Raw genomic sequence first — 18145 nt, 5'->3', positions numbered from 1 at the left:
AGATCAACAACTACAAGTATGGAGGTGTAGGAGGATGATTTTGGAAGATCGACAATGAAATCCATTGCGATGTGAGACCAGGGAGTGTCCGGGACTGAGTAAGGCTGTAAAAGGCCTACTGGGAAAGTATGAGATGGTTTGGTAGTCGCACAAGTGGTACAGTGAGTGATGTATTCGTGTACTGACGTGGTCATAGCAGGCCACCAGTAGTTTCGTCTAAGAAGATTCAGAGTTTTCCATTCTCCAAGGTGTCCTGTAAGAGGAGAGTCATGATGAGTTTGGAGAAGAGTGGTCCTGTAGGTTGGTGGAATATAAAGCTGATTTCCATGGTAGTAAAGACCATTTTGTTTCTTGTGAAGCAGATGGAAAGGTTTCGTGGCATCCTCATGCTGAGATTTCTGGAAGGCTGGATCCGAGTTCACAATCATGCCTAAGAACTTTGAACTAGGGATGATACAGGTTGGGTTATCAGTCAAAGGTGGTCTAGTGTCTCTTCTGGATAAGGCGTCAGCCTTGCCATTACGGATCCCAGGGCGGTACATGATGATAAAATCAAAGCGAGAGAAGTACAAGTTCCACCGGAGTTGTCTGGCAGACAACGTCCTGTTTTGTTGCAAATATTGCAAATTCTTATGGTCTGTTATAATGATAGTGGGAAATTTGGCACCTTCTAAGAGGTGTCTCCACTGGTCAAATGCTGATTTTATTGCTAGCAGTTCTTTCTCCCCAACGGGATAATTTCGTTCAGCTGCAAGCATGAGCCTGGACAAGTAGGCAACAGGATGCATAGAGTCAGTGAGCAATTGTTTTTGTGACAACACTGCCCCCAGAGCGTAATCTGAAGCATCGACCTCTACAATATATTGCAAATTTGCATCAGGGAATGTAAGTATAGGTGCGGTGGTGAAATCAGTTTTCAATTTCTGGAAAACCCTTTGACAGTCCGATGTCCAGTTGAATGGTTGAGTATGTTTTGTTAAGTCAGTAAGGGGTCTGGCAGTATGAGCGAAGTTTTTAATAAATTTACGATAAAAATTGGCAAAACCGAGGAATCTTTGCACCTCTTTTCTGGTTTTTGGGGTAGGCCATTGCGTAATAGCTTGAATTTTAGAGTCATCCATCTTAATGCCTTTATTAGATATGACATAACCTAAAAATGCGACTTGCGAGCTATTAAACTCACATTTTTCTAATTTCGCATACAATCTGTGTTCACGGAGTCGTGCTAGTACAGTTCTTACATGTGTGATATGTTCTTGTTGGTTGTCAGAGAATATAAGTATATCATCGAGATATACAACGATGAAATTGTCTAGAATGTCTTTAAATATATCATTTATGAAGCACTGAAATGTAGCTGGAGCATTACATAACCCGAAAGGCATGACTGTATACTCATACAGGCCATAACGAGTTCTAAAAGCTGTTAACCATTCATCTCCAGCCCTCATTCGTATGAGATTATAAGCCCCCCTAAGGTCCAACTTTGTGAAGACCTTTGCAGTGCGTAATCTCTCAATTAGCTCAGGAATGAGCGGTAGAGGGTAGCGATTTTTCTTAGTTCTTTTGTTAAGCTCCCTATAATCAATGATTGGTCTAAGTGACAGGTCTTTGTTCTTTACAAAAAAGATACCAGCCCCGGCCGGAGAAGTGGAAGGTCTTATAAAACCTTTTGCAAGATTTTCTTGCAGATAAAGTTTTAAATGATCTAATTTGGGTTTGGAAAGTGGATATATATGTCCTACAGGTATAGTTGCCCCTGGCAATAGGTCGATAGGGCAATCATACGGCCTATGTGGGGGGAGTGTTTGTGCATCAACCTTGTTAAACACATCTTGAAAGTCAGAATAATCGTCTGGTAATGTGATAGTGGTTGAGAGTAAAATGTTGTTAAGGGGGTAGCATGTCTGTGAACAATATGATGAAGATAGAATAACAGTCATATGTCCCAATCAAAGTCAGGTTTATGTATTTAACCAGGAGAGTCCAAGGATAATAGGATAAAGGGGACTTGGTATAATGTCAAAGCTAATTGACTCCCTGTGTCCAGTGTTAGTGTGCATAAGTAAAGGTATGGTTTCTAAAGTTATGGGCCCTGTTGAAAGAGTAGAGCCATCCACCAAATTAATAGAGACAGGAGACTGTTTTGCTTGTGAAGGTATTTTATTACTATTTACAAGATCAAAATCGATATAATTCCCTGAGGCGCCAGTATCGATAACTGCGTCAATCTTTATACTGTGTTGATCCCACTGTAAGGTAAGAGGTATAGATATATGAGGTCGTGTTAGCTTTGTTAAAGATAAACTAAGAGAATTTGTAATATTCTTACCTATTTTCGTCTTTTTTAACAAAGGACAGGCATTCACATCATGCTCTGGGGCAGCGCAGTACATGCACAATCTATGTGCTCTTCTTCTGCCTTTTTCCTCTGCTGAGAGGGGGCCTCTAATGAACCCAATATCCATGGGAGATTCAGACTCCTTAGGAAGACTTGAGGGAGGATTATAGCGTCTGTAAGAAGCTGGTGGGTTATTTGCCCTTTCTTGTTTGCGTTCGCGCAACCTTCTGTCAATAGTGGTACAGTGGATGAATAAATCTTCCAATCTCTCTGGGACACCTGTGCGTGAAAGTTCGTCCTTGATGTCCTCAGAGAGCCCAGCTCTAAATTGGTGTTTAAGTGAAGGTTCATTCCACTTAGAGTCAATTGCATATATTTTAAACTGTGAGATGTAATTCTCAACTGGTTGTCTGCCTTGTCGCAGGGCCCTTAGGGAGGTCTCCGCAGACTCCTGCTTGAATGGATCATCATAGAGCAAAGAAAATGCTGTTAAGAATTCCTGTATGGAATTCAGTATGGGGTTTTGTGTTTCAAACAGGCTGTCCGCCCAAGCACGGGGCTCACCCCTCAAATAAGAAATTGTTAGAACCTTTATTCTGTCATTGTTATATGTTCTTGGTTTAAGTTCAAACAATAGAAGGCAAGCGTTTCTAAACTCTTTAAATGTTGCTCTATTACCAGTGAATTTATCTGGCAATGATACCTGAGGCTCAGGGAGTACTTCTGTATGTGCAGGTTTAGCTGTATAGAACTCTCTAAAACAATCTTTCAGTACCTGGTTTTCAGTTTGTACCTCCCTGAGTGTTTGAGTGATAGTATCCATACGTTGTGAAAGAGTGGTAACCTGATTTGCTAAATCATTCACATCCATAATTGCTTATAACCTCTAGATTTAGGCTGGATTATTATATCAGTAATATTTATTTTTTCACACTTTAGAGGATTTTCTATATGCCACTAGGATGTTCCTGGTAATCAGGATATAATATACTTTGTTATTTGTGTCAGAGGTGCTATCTCACATCAGCTGATGATAAGTTAACCCCTCTGAATTTATTATGTACCAAAGAGAGTTGTGGATCAGACACAAAGTCAGTTTAAACTCAGTAGGCAGGAAATAAGATTCACACATAGATTGGTTAGATATGGTTCAAAGAGTCAATGTCAATGCTAAGCAAGAGAAATGATAAATAACAACTTTAGCCCTGTATACAACCTGGCTGCTAGTTCCAGCAGAAGTGTGTAAACGGTTCCTGCAGAGATAGGGCTAAATCAACTGTAGAAGCTTGACCGTGAGCAGAGATCAGTCACAGAGCGTGTCTGTGTGATGTGAGCTGTAGCGGCTCTTCCCTGTGAGCTGAGAGCGGCAAAAGCTGATGACGTCAGCGAGTGAGACACAGGCAACGTCTCACTCGATGTGGAGCGCAGAACTGACAGGGAGAATGTGCGCAGCGTCTGAAAACAACGGTGGTGAGCTTGGAGCCGGATTGGCTCATAGGATACACAAGGGGTTGTGTATAGAATAATCCAGCAATAAGGAATGGTAGTTCAGTATGTTAAATAGGGTAGAGAGGATGTAAGGGGCCAATAGGAAGGAGGCAAAAGAGGATCTGACACTTACAGAAACTGTCTCCATTGTGTCATGAGCCTCTACATCATAGTTAAGTATTTTATAGTTTGTAGTGACGAAGGACTGTATATATATATGTTGTTTGTGCCTATCTCAGATTGTCTGAATTTATACTAAAAGAGATGGTAAAGATTTTATGTATATGTAATGCACATACCCTGACTTGAGATGTGTATGTTAGTATCGAATCTAAGCTGCTTTGTAAAATTACCCCTGAGTATATCATGCTCTCCCTATGTATACTCCTCCCTCCTATTCATTGGAATACTCCCCTACAGTACTAGTTATTTTCATATATATCCAGGCCTACTGGAACTAGTATAAATGACTAGTCCCTAATGCCTATTAAGTGAACCAATTGAGACCTATTGGTAAGATGTCATTATACTTGGGTTGATGTGTGTCAGAGACTAGTTTTGAATTCCCGCCTATTTGTTTAACTTTACTATGGCTACAACCAGCATATCTCCTTCACCCCCTGTCCCATAGTTTATATTTTGGCTAATTTTCATCTCTATTGTAACCCTTACTTATGGCTCCGCCCTCCCTCCCCCCCCCCCCTATATTGCCCTATATTTGACAAGCGGTGCTTATCCGCTGAATTTTCTACCCCCCCCCTATATTTCTGAAAATAAAAATCTCAGCAGATAATTTATTTTTTCCATTATACGTATGGGACCATAAGTGTCCAATACATTCGCTATCTTTCCTCTAGACAACATTTGCTTTTGCTGGTCCAAAGGAGGCCGCTCGCGCTTTTGAGGAAATAATTGAAGATTATAAACAATAAAAAATAAAAAAAGGAAAATAGAGGTTCTTAATATATACCTAGCTTACTACCACATTGTTATCTCATGTATAAGACTAATTAATGTAAATGTTACACTGATGTTGTATTTCTTCCTATGTTGTATGGTATTTTGCATATATTGTATTCACTAGCATAACCTCAATAAAAAAAAAATTCAAAAAAAAAAAATAAGTAATGAATAAATATATAATAAACTGATATTAAAATGTTGCTACTAATCATATTGTGGTATGCAGATGGTTTACGTTTGAGAATTCCTTCCTCTCCTGCCTCTATTTATGTCCTATTAACCCCTTAATGACCAAAATGTACCCTGTATGTCACTGGTCGTTAAGGGTTTTTTCAGGACATAATAGCACAAGTCTAGCAAGAACACGCTATTAATGCACTCCCTCCAGCAGGCTTTGTGGAATAGAGTAGTCTCAACGCTGGTGGCAAGACAGCGCTATAAAACAATCAAGTCCCAAAAAAAGGCCAGTGACATACAGGGTACGTCGCTGGTCCTTAAGGGGTTAATTTTAAATAAGCCTGCAACCATTCATTCACCTCCCCATCACACACTGAAACCCATCATAAGCCTAATTTACAAGTGGAGCACAAACATATTAGCACTGTTGAAAGTTAATAAGGCTCAACGTAAATCAATAGATAATTCAAAAGTTATCTTATACTTGCGCTCATATTACAAGTTAAAAGTAAAAAGGTAGCAATCGTGCCTGATAGCCTGGCAAGCTAAATCCCTCTCCTCATATACTTATGTGGTGAACACTGCAAAACCCTTTTCTGGCTTTTGCTTGAGTGCTAAGCCGAAGGTGCTCTACACTATGCCAAAGTGTGTTAGTGTGCTGAGAAATAGTTGAAATAGCTTTGTTCTTTACTTTTATTATATATATATATATATATATATATATATATATATATATATATATATATATATATATATACATATGCATTTATCTGTTTATATGTGAATATATGTCTGTAAATACACATATAAATACATATATATATATATATAATATACTATAATTGCGTTTGTAATGTCCATCGCCGTCGGCAGTTGTGCACGCATCCTTAATGGAAAAAAGAATTCACCTGGATGCAGCAAAGCTTCCGGAGCATTACAAAAGCAAAACTAACCGCCCGCATCAAGTATTAAAAAAAATAAATTACCACCCGCATCAAGTAATTTAAAAAAACAACAAAAAAAATGCCCGCACGAAGTATAACCAAATAAAAACAAACCTCCCACATGAAGTATTAACACATACACCACAAACCCCCACATCACAAAATAATAAAGTAATTAACCCCTTAATCCCTTAACCGTCAACCACCCACATCGCAATAAACCTAATTATCCTATTAACCCCTAAACCGCAAAACCCCCACATTGCAATAAACCTATTTACCCTATTAATCCCTAAACCGCAAAACCACCACATCTCAATAAACCTAATTAACCTATTAACCCCTTAAACCGCCAAAACCAACAATGCAAATAACTAATTAAATTACTAAGCCCCCTAACCTAACACCCCCTAAACTAACACCCCCTAAATTAAAACAAATTAACTAAAATAAAAATTATTAAAGTTCCAAAAAATAAAAAAGCTAAGATTACAAAAAAATAAAAAAGGCTAACATTACAGAAAATAAAAAAACAAATTACCAAAGTTTACAAAATTAAACCTAATCCCTATGAAAATAAAAAAGCCCCCCAAAATAAAAACACCCCCTACTCTAATAATAAACTACCAGTAGCCGTTAAAAGGGTTTTTTGCAGGGCATTGCCCCAAGATAAACAGCTCTTTTACATTAAAAATACACAAGGTCCAGTAAAAACGCCCCACCCACCAAACCCCTAAAATAAAAGAACCTAACACTAAAAAAACTAAACTACCCATTGCCCTGAAAAGGGCATTTGTTTGGGCATTGCCCTTAAAAGGGCATTTAGCTCTTTTACTGCCCATCCATAATCTAAATAAAACAACCCCCCCAAAAAAACCTTAAAAAAACCTTATTTCTAACCCCCAGGTTGGTACTCACGGTTGCTGAAGTCCGGCGGAGAAGGTCCTGTCCCATGTGGTGAAGTCTTCTTCCAAGCGGAACCTCTTCTTTCTTCTTCCAGGAACATCCGGCGCGGAGCGGAGGGCGGAGCAGAAGACTGGTGACCCTAGAACTGAAGACCGGCAACCCTGGAACTGAAGACCGGTGACCCTGGAACTGAAGACCGGCAATCCTGGAACTGAAGACTGGCAACCCTGGAACTGAAGACCGGCGATCGCGGAGCCATGGAGCGTGGAGGATCCTCGTTGTACGATCGCTGCCGTACACTGGATAGTGAATTCAAGGTACGCGATTAAAGATGGCATCCCTTGAATTCCTATTGGCTGATTTGATACTTTTTTTTTTTTTATACAAATTCAAATCAGCCAATAGGATGAAAGCTACTCAAATCCTTTTGGCTGTTCAAATCAGCCAATAGGATGAGAGCAAGTGAAATCTTATTGGTTGGTGAACAGCCAATAGGATTTCACTTGCTCTGATCCTATTGGCTGATGAGAAAATGTCAGCCAATAGGAATGCAAGGTACCCCAATAAATATGGGGTACCTTGCATTTAATCTTCAGTTTGCTGTGGATGATCGCATGAAGAGGAACCTCCACGCCGCCGCGGAGCACCCCCACCGGGAACCACCGCCAAGGACCATCGCCGCCTCAGAGAATCTCCACATCTGGAAACACCGCTCCGCATGTCCACTCTGCGCTGCCTTTGCTGTGGATGAAGATGATGGCCCCGTCTGGAAGAAGATCTTCTCTGCCGGACTATCTATTTGGGGCTTTAGTGTTTTTTATGTTTTTTTTTTTTTAATTTAAGTATTTTTTGGGCACTTTGTAAAAGAGCTAAATGCCCATCCAAATGCCATTTTCAGGGCAATGGGTAGTTCAGGTTTTTTAGTGTTAGAGGGGACTTGGTGTATTTTGGATGTAAAAGCTGATTATCTTGGAGCAATGCCCTGCAAAAGGCCCTTTTAAGGGCTACTGGTAGTTCATTCTTAGATTAGGGTTTTTTTTTTATTTTGGTGGGCTTCTTATTTTCATAGGGATTAGGTTTAATTTTTTAAAATTCAGTAATTTGATTTTTTTGTAAACTTATTTTCTGTAATGTTAGCCTTTTTTTAATTTTTTTGTAAACTTATTTTTTTTTATTTTATGTAACTTTAGAATTTATTAGTTTAGGAAATTTGGGTTAATTTAAGGGGGTGTTAGGTTAGTCTGCTTAGTTATTTAAATAGTTGTTTGCGTTGTGGGTTTTGGCGGTTTAAGGGGTTAATAAGTTTATTAGGTTTATTGCGATGTGGGGTTTTTGCGGTTTAGGGGTTAATAGGTTAATAATGTTTATTGCGATGTGGAGGTTTTGCGGTTTAGGGGTTAATAGGGTAATTAGGTTTATTGTGATGTGGAGGTTTTGTGGTTTAGGGGTTAACAGGGTAATTAGGTTTATTGCGATGTGGGTGGTTGACGGTTAAGGGGTTATTAATTTTATTTTTACTTCCGATTTTTTGGGGATGGTGAAAATATAGGTAAAGAACTGTTAGGTTTATTATTGGGAGGCGGCTCAGTCTACAAATTATTTATACAGTCACTATGCATAGTGACTGTATAAATAATGTAGACGCTGACACTACTATAATAAGCATTTTTAATATATATATAATGTACATACTGACACTATAAATAATTTAGCATTTAGCTGTATGTATTGAAAGGAAGTATATGTATGTGTCAGTTTGTACATGATTTTTTATTAATGCTTATTTTTTCAGTGTCTACATTATTGATACAGTAGCTATGCATTGTTACAGTATAAATTATGTGTGGGCGGAGTTACAGAAATTGCCGATCGCAACTTCCGAAAATATTTTACGGGTATAGGAATTAACATATACAGTATGTCAGTATACTTAAAGTAGATATAATTTAAAGAGAAGAAATTTTGTATTTATTTAGGACAGTAGTTTGTCCAAATAGAGTGTGGCTATATCTGTAGTTTATTATATAGAAAATATTTTTTATTTATTTAAGACAGTAGTCCATTAAAATTATAGTATTGCTACACCTGTGGCTTAAGTATTTATATAAAAGAAGATTTACAAAATAGTTTCTACATCTGTAGCTTAAAAAAATAATTAGACTGCCCCCTGGGCAGGCTTATCGACTAGTACACACACACATATATATATAAAATTTCACTCAATATTAAATATAGGAAAAAAGTCAAATTTCTTACTCATCTGCTGCAATTTCTGTCGTCCAGGACTAATGGACTACTGCAAATTTCAATCTTATATATATCTTTATAAATAAAACATTTTAGGTTTATATATATATAATGGTATATGACAAGGTGCTTGACTGGTAACTGGGTAGGGCTCTATTCTTTTAGCTCTAACACTTTACTTTAGGTCTTTTTGAGTGCTGTTAAGTGTTGGGCTCATATGCAACACATAACTTGCAACTTGTAATATTAGTAATGTTTAGTGCGGCCGTGGTATCCATTGAAAGTATACAGTTGCAAGAGAAAGTATGTGAACCCTTTGGAATGATATGGATTTCTGAACAAATTGGTCATAAAATGTGATCTGATCATCATCTAAGGCACAACAATAGACAATCACAGTCTTCTTAAACTAATAACACACAAATAATGAAATGTTGCCATGTTTTTATTGAACACACCATGTAAACATTCACAGTGCAGGTGGAAAAAGTATGTGAACCCCTAGACTAATGACATCTCCAAGAGCTAATTGGAGTGAGATGTCAGCCAACTGGAGTCCAATCAATGAGATGAGATTGGAGGTGTTGGTTACAGCTGCAATGCCCTATAAAAAACACACACCAGTTCTGGGTTTGCTTTTCACAAGAAGCATTGCCTGAAGTGAATGATGCCTCGCACAAAAGAGCTCTCAGAAGACCTACGATTAAGAATTGTTGACTTGCATAAAGCTGGAAAGGGTTATAAAAGTATCTCCAAAAGCCTTGCTGTTCATCAGTCCATGGTAAGACAAATTGTCTATAAATGGAGAAAGTTCAGCACTGCTGCTACTCTCCCTAGAAGTTGCCATCCTGTAAAGATGACTGCAAGAGCACAGCGCAGACTGCTCAATGAGGTGAAGAAGAATCCTAGAGTGTCAGCTAAAGACTTACAAAAGTCACTGGCAAATGCTAACATCCCGGTTAGCGAATCTACAATACGTAAAACACTATTGGTCGTGGGGGCATCATGGTTTGGGGCTGCTTTGCTGCGTCAGGGTCTGGACGGATTGCTATCATCGAAGGAAAAATGAATTCCCAAGTTTAGCAAGACATTTTGCAGGAGAACTTAAGGCCATCTGTCTACCAGCTGAAGCTCAACAGAAGATGAGTGTTGCAACAGGACAATGACCCAAAGCATAGAAGTAAATCAACAACAGAATGGCTTAAACAGAAGAAAATACGCCTTCTGAAGTGGCCCAGTCAGAGTCCTGACCTCAACCCGATTGAGATGCTGGGGCATGACCTCAAGAAAGCGATTCACACCAGACATCCCAAGAATATTGCTGAACTGAAACAGTTCTGTAAAGAGGAATGGTCAAAAATTACTCCTGACCATTGTGCACGTCTGATCTGCAACTACAGGAAACGTTTGGTTGAAGTTATTGCTGCCAAAGGAGGTTCAACCAGTTATTAAATCCAAGGGTTCACATACTTTTTCCACCTGCACTGTCAATGTTTACATGGTGTGTTCAATAAAAACATGGCAACATTTCATTCTTTGTGTGTTATTAGTTTAAGCAGACTGCGATTGTCTATTGTTGTGACTTAGATGACGATCAGATCACATTTTATGACCAATTTGTGCAGAAATCCATATCATTCCAAAGGTTCACATACTTTTTCTTGCAACTGTAGGACTAGCTAAAGAGATGTCTGCTGCACTAAACATTCTCTGGTAAAAAAAAAGTGGAGTTTTTAACATGGTATGGAAAACGACAAGGTGTTGGACTGGGAGAACTCAAAGGTGTATATAAATGTGCATGGATTGGTATGTGTGTATGTATATATATATATATATATATATATATATATATATATATATATATATATATATACATACACACATACTTACACACAAACAAATCCCCACACATATATACACCTTTGAGCCCTTCCCAGTCCAACATAGTGCACCCTTCTATTCTAGGCCTCAGATCATTTCCAGATTGCCAAGACCCCTCAACAGGTCATTTGGCCACACCTTCTAATCATCTAGTTCATACTTTCCACATATTCTTTTTTTAAATACAGAAATCGTTTAGCTACAAATGCTTACTAGGTTTTTTATTTTACAGAAAACTGAAGCTACATCACCATTCCTTCAAATAGCAATAACTGTAAAAAAAATGGGATACTACATAGCACATCATCCCTCAGCACTAAAAAAACAAAACAAATTTTACGGGCCCCATTCGATATGCAGCGTCGCCCGCAGAAGCCGGCAACGCCAAATTTTGCACAGGTTTGGTATCACATATACGGCGCAACATAGAAGTTACGCTTGTATATTTCTGCCTTCACCCGTAGTTTTTCTACCCATAGGCTAACATACAAAGCCTGCGCAGTTTGGTGTCCAATATACAGCGTAAGAAATTACGTGGCGAAAATGGAGAAATCTTACTCCATTTTCACCTCGCCACAAAATGCAGGAGTAGCAAGCCTTACGCTGAGTATTGGAGCCCCATAACTCCCTAAAATGCCTGCAAAATAAAACCTAACACCTAACGCATGCGCAATGTCTATCTACCTGTCAACCGCAATCCCCCACCGCAATCCCTAATAAAGTGTTTAACCGCTAAACCGCCACTCCCGGACCCCGCCGCCACTTACATTAAATGTATTACCCCCTAATCTGAGCCCCCTACACCGCCGCCACCTATATTAACTATATTAACCCCTAATCTTAGCCCCCTAAACCGCCGCCACCTATATTAACTATATTAACCCCTAATCTGAGCCCCCTACACCGCTGACACCTATATTAACTATATTAACCCCTAATCTGAGCCCCCTACACCGCTGCCACCTATATTAACTATGTTAACCCCTAATCTGAGCCCCCTACACCGCCACCACCTATATTAACTATATTACCCCCTAAACCTAAGTCTAACCCTTACACCCCCTAACTTAATTATTATTTAAATAAATCTAAATAATATTAATATTATTAACTAAATTATTCCTATTTAAAACTAAATACTTACCTATAAAATAAACCCTAAGATAGCTACAATATAATTAATAATTACATTATAACTATTTTAGGGTTTATATTTTTTTTACAGGTACCTTTGTATTTATTTTAACTAGGTACAATAGCTATTAAATAGCTAATAACTATTTAATAGCTACCTAGTTAAAATAATTACAAAATTACCTGTAAAATAAATCCTAACCTAAGTTACCATTACACCTAACACTACACTATCAATAAATTAATTAAATAAACTACAATTATCTAAACTAAAATACAATTAAATAAACTAAACTATATTACAAAAAAACAAACAATAAATTACAAAAATAAAAAAAAATATCACAAGAATTTTAATCTAATTACACCTAATCTAAGCCCCCTAATAAAATAAAAAAACAAAAACAAAATAATAAAATTTCCCTACCCTAAAGTAAATTACAAATAGCCCTTAAAAGGTCCTTTTGTGGGGCATTGCCCCAAAGTAATCAGCTCTATTACCAGCCCCTAAAAGGGCCTTTTGCGGGGCATTGCCCCAAAGTAATCAGCTCTTTTACCTGTAAAAAAAAGAACAAACCCCCCCATTACAACCCACCACCCACACACCCGTACTCTAAAACCCACCCAATCCCCCCTTAAATAAACCTAAGTCTAACACCCAAGTGCTCCTTACCTGTCCTGAAGACTGGCGAGAAGGTCCTGTTCCAGGCGGCGAAGTCTTCTTCCAAGCGGCGACCTCTTCTTCTTCCAGGAACCAGCCGGTGCGGAGCGGAGGAATTGAAGACCGATGACCCCGGAGCTGAAGAACGTCCACTCTGGAACTGAAGATCGGCGATGCTGGAACAGCCAATAGAATGTCAGTAGCTCGAGTCTCATCCGATTGGCTGATTTGAATTTGAAGGCTCAACTCAGCCAATAGGAATTCAAGGGACACCATTTTTAATCACGTACCTTGAATTCCTATTCAGTGTACGGCGGAGATCGTATGAAGAGGATCCTCCACGCTCCATGGTTCCGCGGTCTTCAGTTCCAGCGTCGCCGATCTTCAGTTCCAGCATCGCCGGTCTTCAGTTCCAGAGTGGACGGTCTTCAGCTGCGCGGTCATCGGTCTTCAATTCCTCCGCTCCGCGCCGACTGGTTACTGGAAGAAGAAGAGGTCGCCGCTTGGAAGAAGACTTAACCGCCTGGAACAGGACCTTCTCCGCCGGTCTTCAGGACAGGTAAGGAGCACTTGGGTGTTAGACTTAGGTTTTTTTAAGGGGGGATCGGGTGGATTTTAGAGTATGGGTGTGTGGGTGGTGGGTTTTAATGGGGGGGTTGTTCTTTTTTTTACAGGTAAAAGAGCTGATTACTTTGGGGCAATGCCCCGCAAAGGCCCTTTTAAGGGCTGGTAATAGAGCTGATTACTTTGGGGCAATGCCCCTGCAAAAGGCCCTTTTAAGGGCTATTTGTAATTTAATTTAGAGTAGGGGAATTTTATTATTTTGGGGGGCTTTTTTTATTTTATTAGGGGAATTATATTAGGTGTAATTAGATTAAAATTCTTGTAATATTTTTTTTGTTATATAGTTTAGTTTATTTAATTGTATTTTAGTTTAGATAATTGTAGTTTATTTAATTAATTTATTGATAGTGTAGTGTTAGGTGTAATGGTAACTTAGGTTAGGATTTATTTTACAGGTAATTTTGTAATTATTTTAACTAGGTAGCTATTAAATAGTTATTAACTATTTAATAGTTATTGTAGCTAGTTAAAATAAATACAAAGTTACCTGTAAAATAGATATAAACCCTAAAATAGCTACAATGTAATTATTAATTATATTGTAACTATCTTAGGGTTTATTTTATAAGTAAGTATTTAGTTTTAAATAGGAATAATTTAGTTAATAATATTAATATTTTTTAGATTTATTTAAATAATAATTAAGATAGGGGGTGTTAGGGTTAGACTTAGGTTTAGGGGGTAATATATTTAATATAGGTGACGGCGGTATAGGGGGCTCAGATTAGGGGATAATATAGTTAATATAGGTGACGGCGGTGTAGGGGGCTCAGATTAGGGGGGGTTAATATAGTTAATATAGGTGGCGGCGGTGTAGGGGGGTCAGATTAGGGGGTAATACATTTAATGTAGATGGCGGCGGGGTCCGGGAGAGGCAGTTTAGGGGTTAATACTAGGATAGGTTTATTGCGGTGTGGGCTATGGCGGTTTAGGGGTTAATAATTAGGCTTATTGCGTTGTGGGGGGTTGTCGGTCTAGGGGTTAATACATTTATTGTTAGAAGTGAGAGGGGGGATTGCGGATAGAGGAGTATACGCGTCGGGCTATTTTTGGGAGGCGTGTTAGACAGTTCACTGGCGACTCCAGAAATTTGTACTTACGCTTATTTCTGGACATCGCTAGTTTGTCCAACTTACGGCACCTTAACAACTGTTGGCGCCGTATATGTGATAGCCCGATGTGCGAGGTGAAACTACGGGTGGCGCAGGTTTCCACGCTTGCGCTGAAACCTGCGCCGTATATCGGATCGCGCCCTACATGTACACTTACTCATGCCATATCAACAAGAGGGAGATTAGCACTTAATATTTACAAAATGCTAAATACATTTGACAACATATCAAAAATTGACTTCTCTATAGTTAAAGGGCTTTTTTAAATATCTTTTCATATTGGCAATGCTTGTTACTTCTATTCCATATTTATTTCCCAATATAGAATTTTTTTTATTTTGTTAAGGTTTACATATCATTTTAAGCAATTAACTTACATTAAAAACAATATTTTAAAATTATTTTTGTTTTTGAACCTTAAACCATTTGAACATTGTTACCAATACACAAACTTTTTTCCTGATTCTGACTTGGTTATTTTCTTTGTTAAGGAGCTTTTCACTGCTGCCATTGACTTCTTGAAACTGGAGAAAATTGAGATTGGTGGATTAAGAGGAAAGATTCTTAGTGATGAAATACATATCATGAGTGAAGAATCAAATGAAAGTTGGAGAAATCTACAGGAAAGCAAATATGACCCTCTTGATCACACAGATATGGTAAATTATATCAATTTCAGACCTTGCTTTTTTTTTACATTTTAACATCAGGGTTTACTTGTTTTAATAAATGTTATATCTGTAGAATGAAATGTGAATAATTATTTTTTTCTCCTTTCTTTAAACATTGTTGCTATGGCATTGTATTCTACCGACAATAGGCTAGATTACAAGTGGTGCACTATCGTTATCGCAGGTGCAATATTGCAACCACGTTAACTTGGGTGCGTATTACAAGTTGAAAGTAAACATGTTTGCTCAAGCGCAATTTAATTTTCTGCACGTTGAGAACGCGCAGGGCCGCCACTAGAAATTTTGGGGCCCCTGACTTAACCATTGATCAGGCCCCCACCCCCCCTTTGACATGTGCAATTTTTGACCAAGTGACTAAAATGTATATGCACTTTATTCGTAAGTGTAGTCAAACTTGGAAATGTTGTAAAGGTAGTGACACACAAACACAGAAACACACAGACACACATAAGGATTCACATATAGACACTCTAGCAGACACTTAGCACTTTTTTACATTGACCTGACAAGTAATGAGGTAGACTACAGTTTTGTCAAAAAAGGAGATTTACAAAACAAAATATGGAGTTCTGATTATCTTTTTGTAAAGGAAGATGACAACTAAATGATGACAACAGCATGCAGTTGCTGATAGGAAGGGCCCTGAACTGCCTAAACAATAATTTAAAGGTTAAACTGTGGATTGGTGACTTCCAGAAAGGTCTCATTAGTCTCAAAGTCTGTATAATCAGTAGTAAGGTCAAAATGTCCTAAAAAGGAACAGACAATGGACACACACACACACACACAAACTCAAACACAAACTTGCACATACACCCAAGGAAACACCGACAGAGACAGCCTCAGAAAACACGCAAAGACATACACACACACACACACACACACACACAGAGACACTCATAGAAAACACACAAAGACATACACACACAGAGAGACAACCACATAAAACACACAAAGACATACATACACACACACCCTCACTGAGACATCCACAGAAAACACACAAAGACATGCACACACTCTCACAGAGACACCCACAGAAAATGCACAGACATACACACAACCCTCACAGAGACATCCACAGAAAACATAGACATACATACACACACCCTCACAGAGACATTGACAGAAAACACACAAAGACATACACACCCACCCTCACAGAGGCATCCAGAGAAAATACACAAAGACATACATACACACCCTCACAGAGAGACCCACAGAAAAAAAATACATACACACTCATAGAGACACAAACAAAAGCACAAATATACATCCTCACAGAGACCCATAGAAAAAGCACAGACATATGCACACACCCTCACAGACATCCACAGAAAATGCACAAAGACATACACACCCACCCACCCTCACAGAGAGACCCACAGAAAAAAATACATGCACACTCATAGAGACACAAACAAAAGCACAAAGATATAAACACAGACACCCTCAGAAACACTCACAGGAGGTAACATTTCTGCACATTGCATCCCCTAAATCAGCAGTGTGTGACATGCATGATAAAAAAATTGCAGAAATTAACGGCTAGATTTAGAGTTAGGCGGCCAAAGGGGTGCGTTAGCTACGCATGCTTTTTTTCTCCCGCACCTTTTAAATACCGCTGGTATTTAGAGTTCACAGAATGGCTGCGTTAGGCTCCAAAAAGGGAGCGTATAGCATATTTACCGCCACTGCAACTCTAAATACCAGCGTTGCTTACAGACGCAGCCAGCTTCAAAAACGTGCTCATGCACGATTCCCCCATAGAAAACAATGGGGCCGTTTGAGCTGAAAAAAAACCTAACACCTGCAAAAAAGCAGCGTTCAGCTCCTAACGCAGCCCCATTGTTTTCTATGGGGAAACACTTCCTATGTCTGCACCTAACACCCTAACATGAACCCCGAGTCTAAACACCCCTAACCTTACACTTATTAACCCCTAATCTGCCGCCCCCGCTATCGCTGACCCCTGCATATTATTATTAATCTGCCTCTCCGTACACCGCAGCAACCTACGTTATCCCTATGTACCCCTAATCTGCTGCCCCTAACACCACCGACCCCTATATTATATTTATTAACCCCTAATCTGCCCCCCACAACGTCGCCTCCACCTATCTACAATAATTAACCAGTAATCTGCCGACCGGATCTCACCGCTACTATAATAAATGTATTAACCCTTAAAGCTAAGTCTAACTCTAACCCTAACACCCCCCTAACTTAAATATAATTTAAATCTAACTAAATAAATTAACTATTATTAAATAGATTATTCCTATTTAAAGCTTAATACTTACCTGTAAAATAAACCCTAATATAGCTACAATATAAATTATAATTATATTGTAGCTATTTTAGGATTAATATTTATTTTACAGGCAACTTTGTATTTTTTTTTTTTTTTTTTTTATTTTTTTTTTTTAGATTTTAAATTTTTTTTATTCATTAATAATAAACAAGTTACAGAGGCATAAAAAGAAACAGATCTTGCTAAACATCCGGAAAGCTATCTAGTATATGTTGTTATCCTAAACATTGACATATCAATATGATTTAATCAACCGTTAATAATCTTCATTGTCTTACTCGATATTATGTTGCATTTTCACTCTGATCTAGTGTTGCCATCTTCATTTTGACTAGGTATTTTTTAGTCGGGTTATCTTATTATCTTATCTTCTCACTATATACATCATTCTACGAATCCAAACTTAACAACACAACATAAGGGAGAAGAGGAAAAGAAAGGGGAAAAAAAAAAAATCAGAACCCTAAGACCCCTTCACCATATCTGCTGAAAATGTGCATCCATCACCAAGTGTTAAAGATCTTCTAATCTTTCCCATTCTCCCCTCAATCTCGAAGCCAATATTATTTCAGTCTGGGCAAAAGGCTTTATAATTTAGAAACATAGAAACATAGATATTGACGGCAGATAAGAGCCATAGGCCCAGCAAGTCTGCCCCACC

The 18145-nt window shown here is 38.4% G+C and overlaps 1 protein-coding gene across 1 annotated transcript in view; it reads left to right on the top strand.

Annotated features, from left to right (window-relative positions):
• LOC128658546 (dynein axonemal heavy chain 11-like) overlaps positions 1-18145 on the top strand; it is a 1692686-nt gene that overhangs the window by 102942 nt on the left and 1571599 nt on the right. The window contains 1 exon segment of the mRNA XM_053712841.1: positions 14970-15137. Coding sequence (XP_053568816.1) covers positions 14970-15137 — 168 coding nt within the window.

Source organism: Bombina bombina, chromosome 1, assembly GCF_027579735.1.
Source record: "Bombina bombina isolate aBomBom1 chromosome 1, aBomBom1.pri, whole genome shotgun sequence".
Classification (NCBI taxonomy): Eukaryota; Metazoa; Chordata; class Amphibia; order Anura; family Bombinatoridae; genus Bombina; species Bombina bombina.
This window is presented reverse-complemented; position numbering and strand designations above follow the sequence as displayed.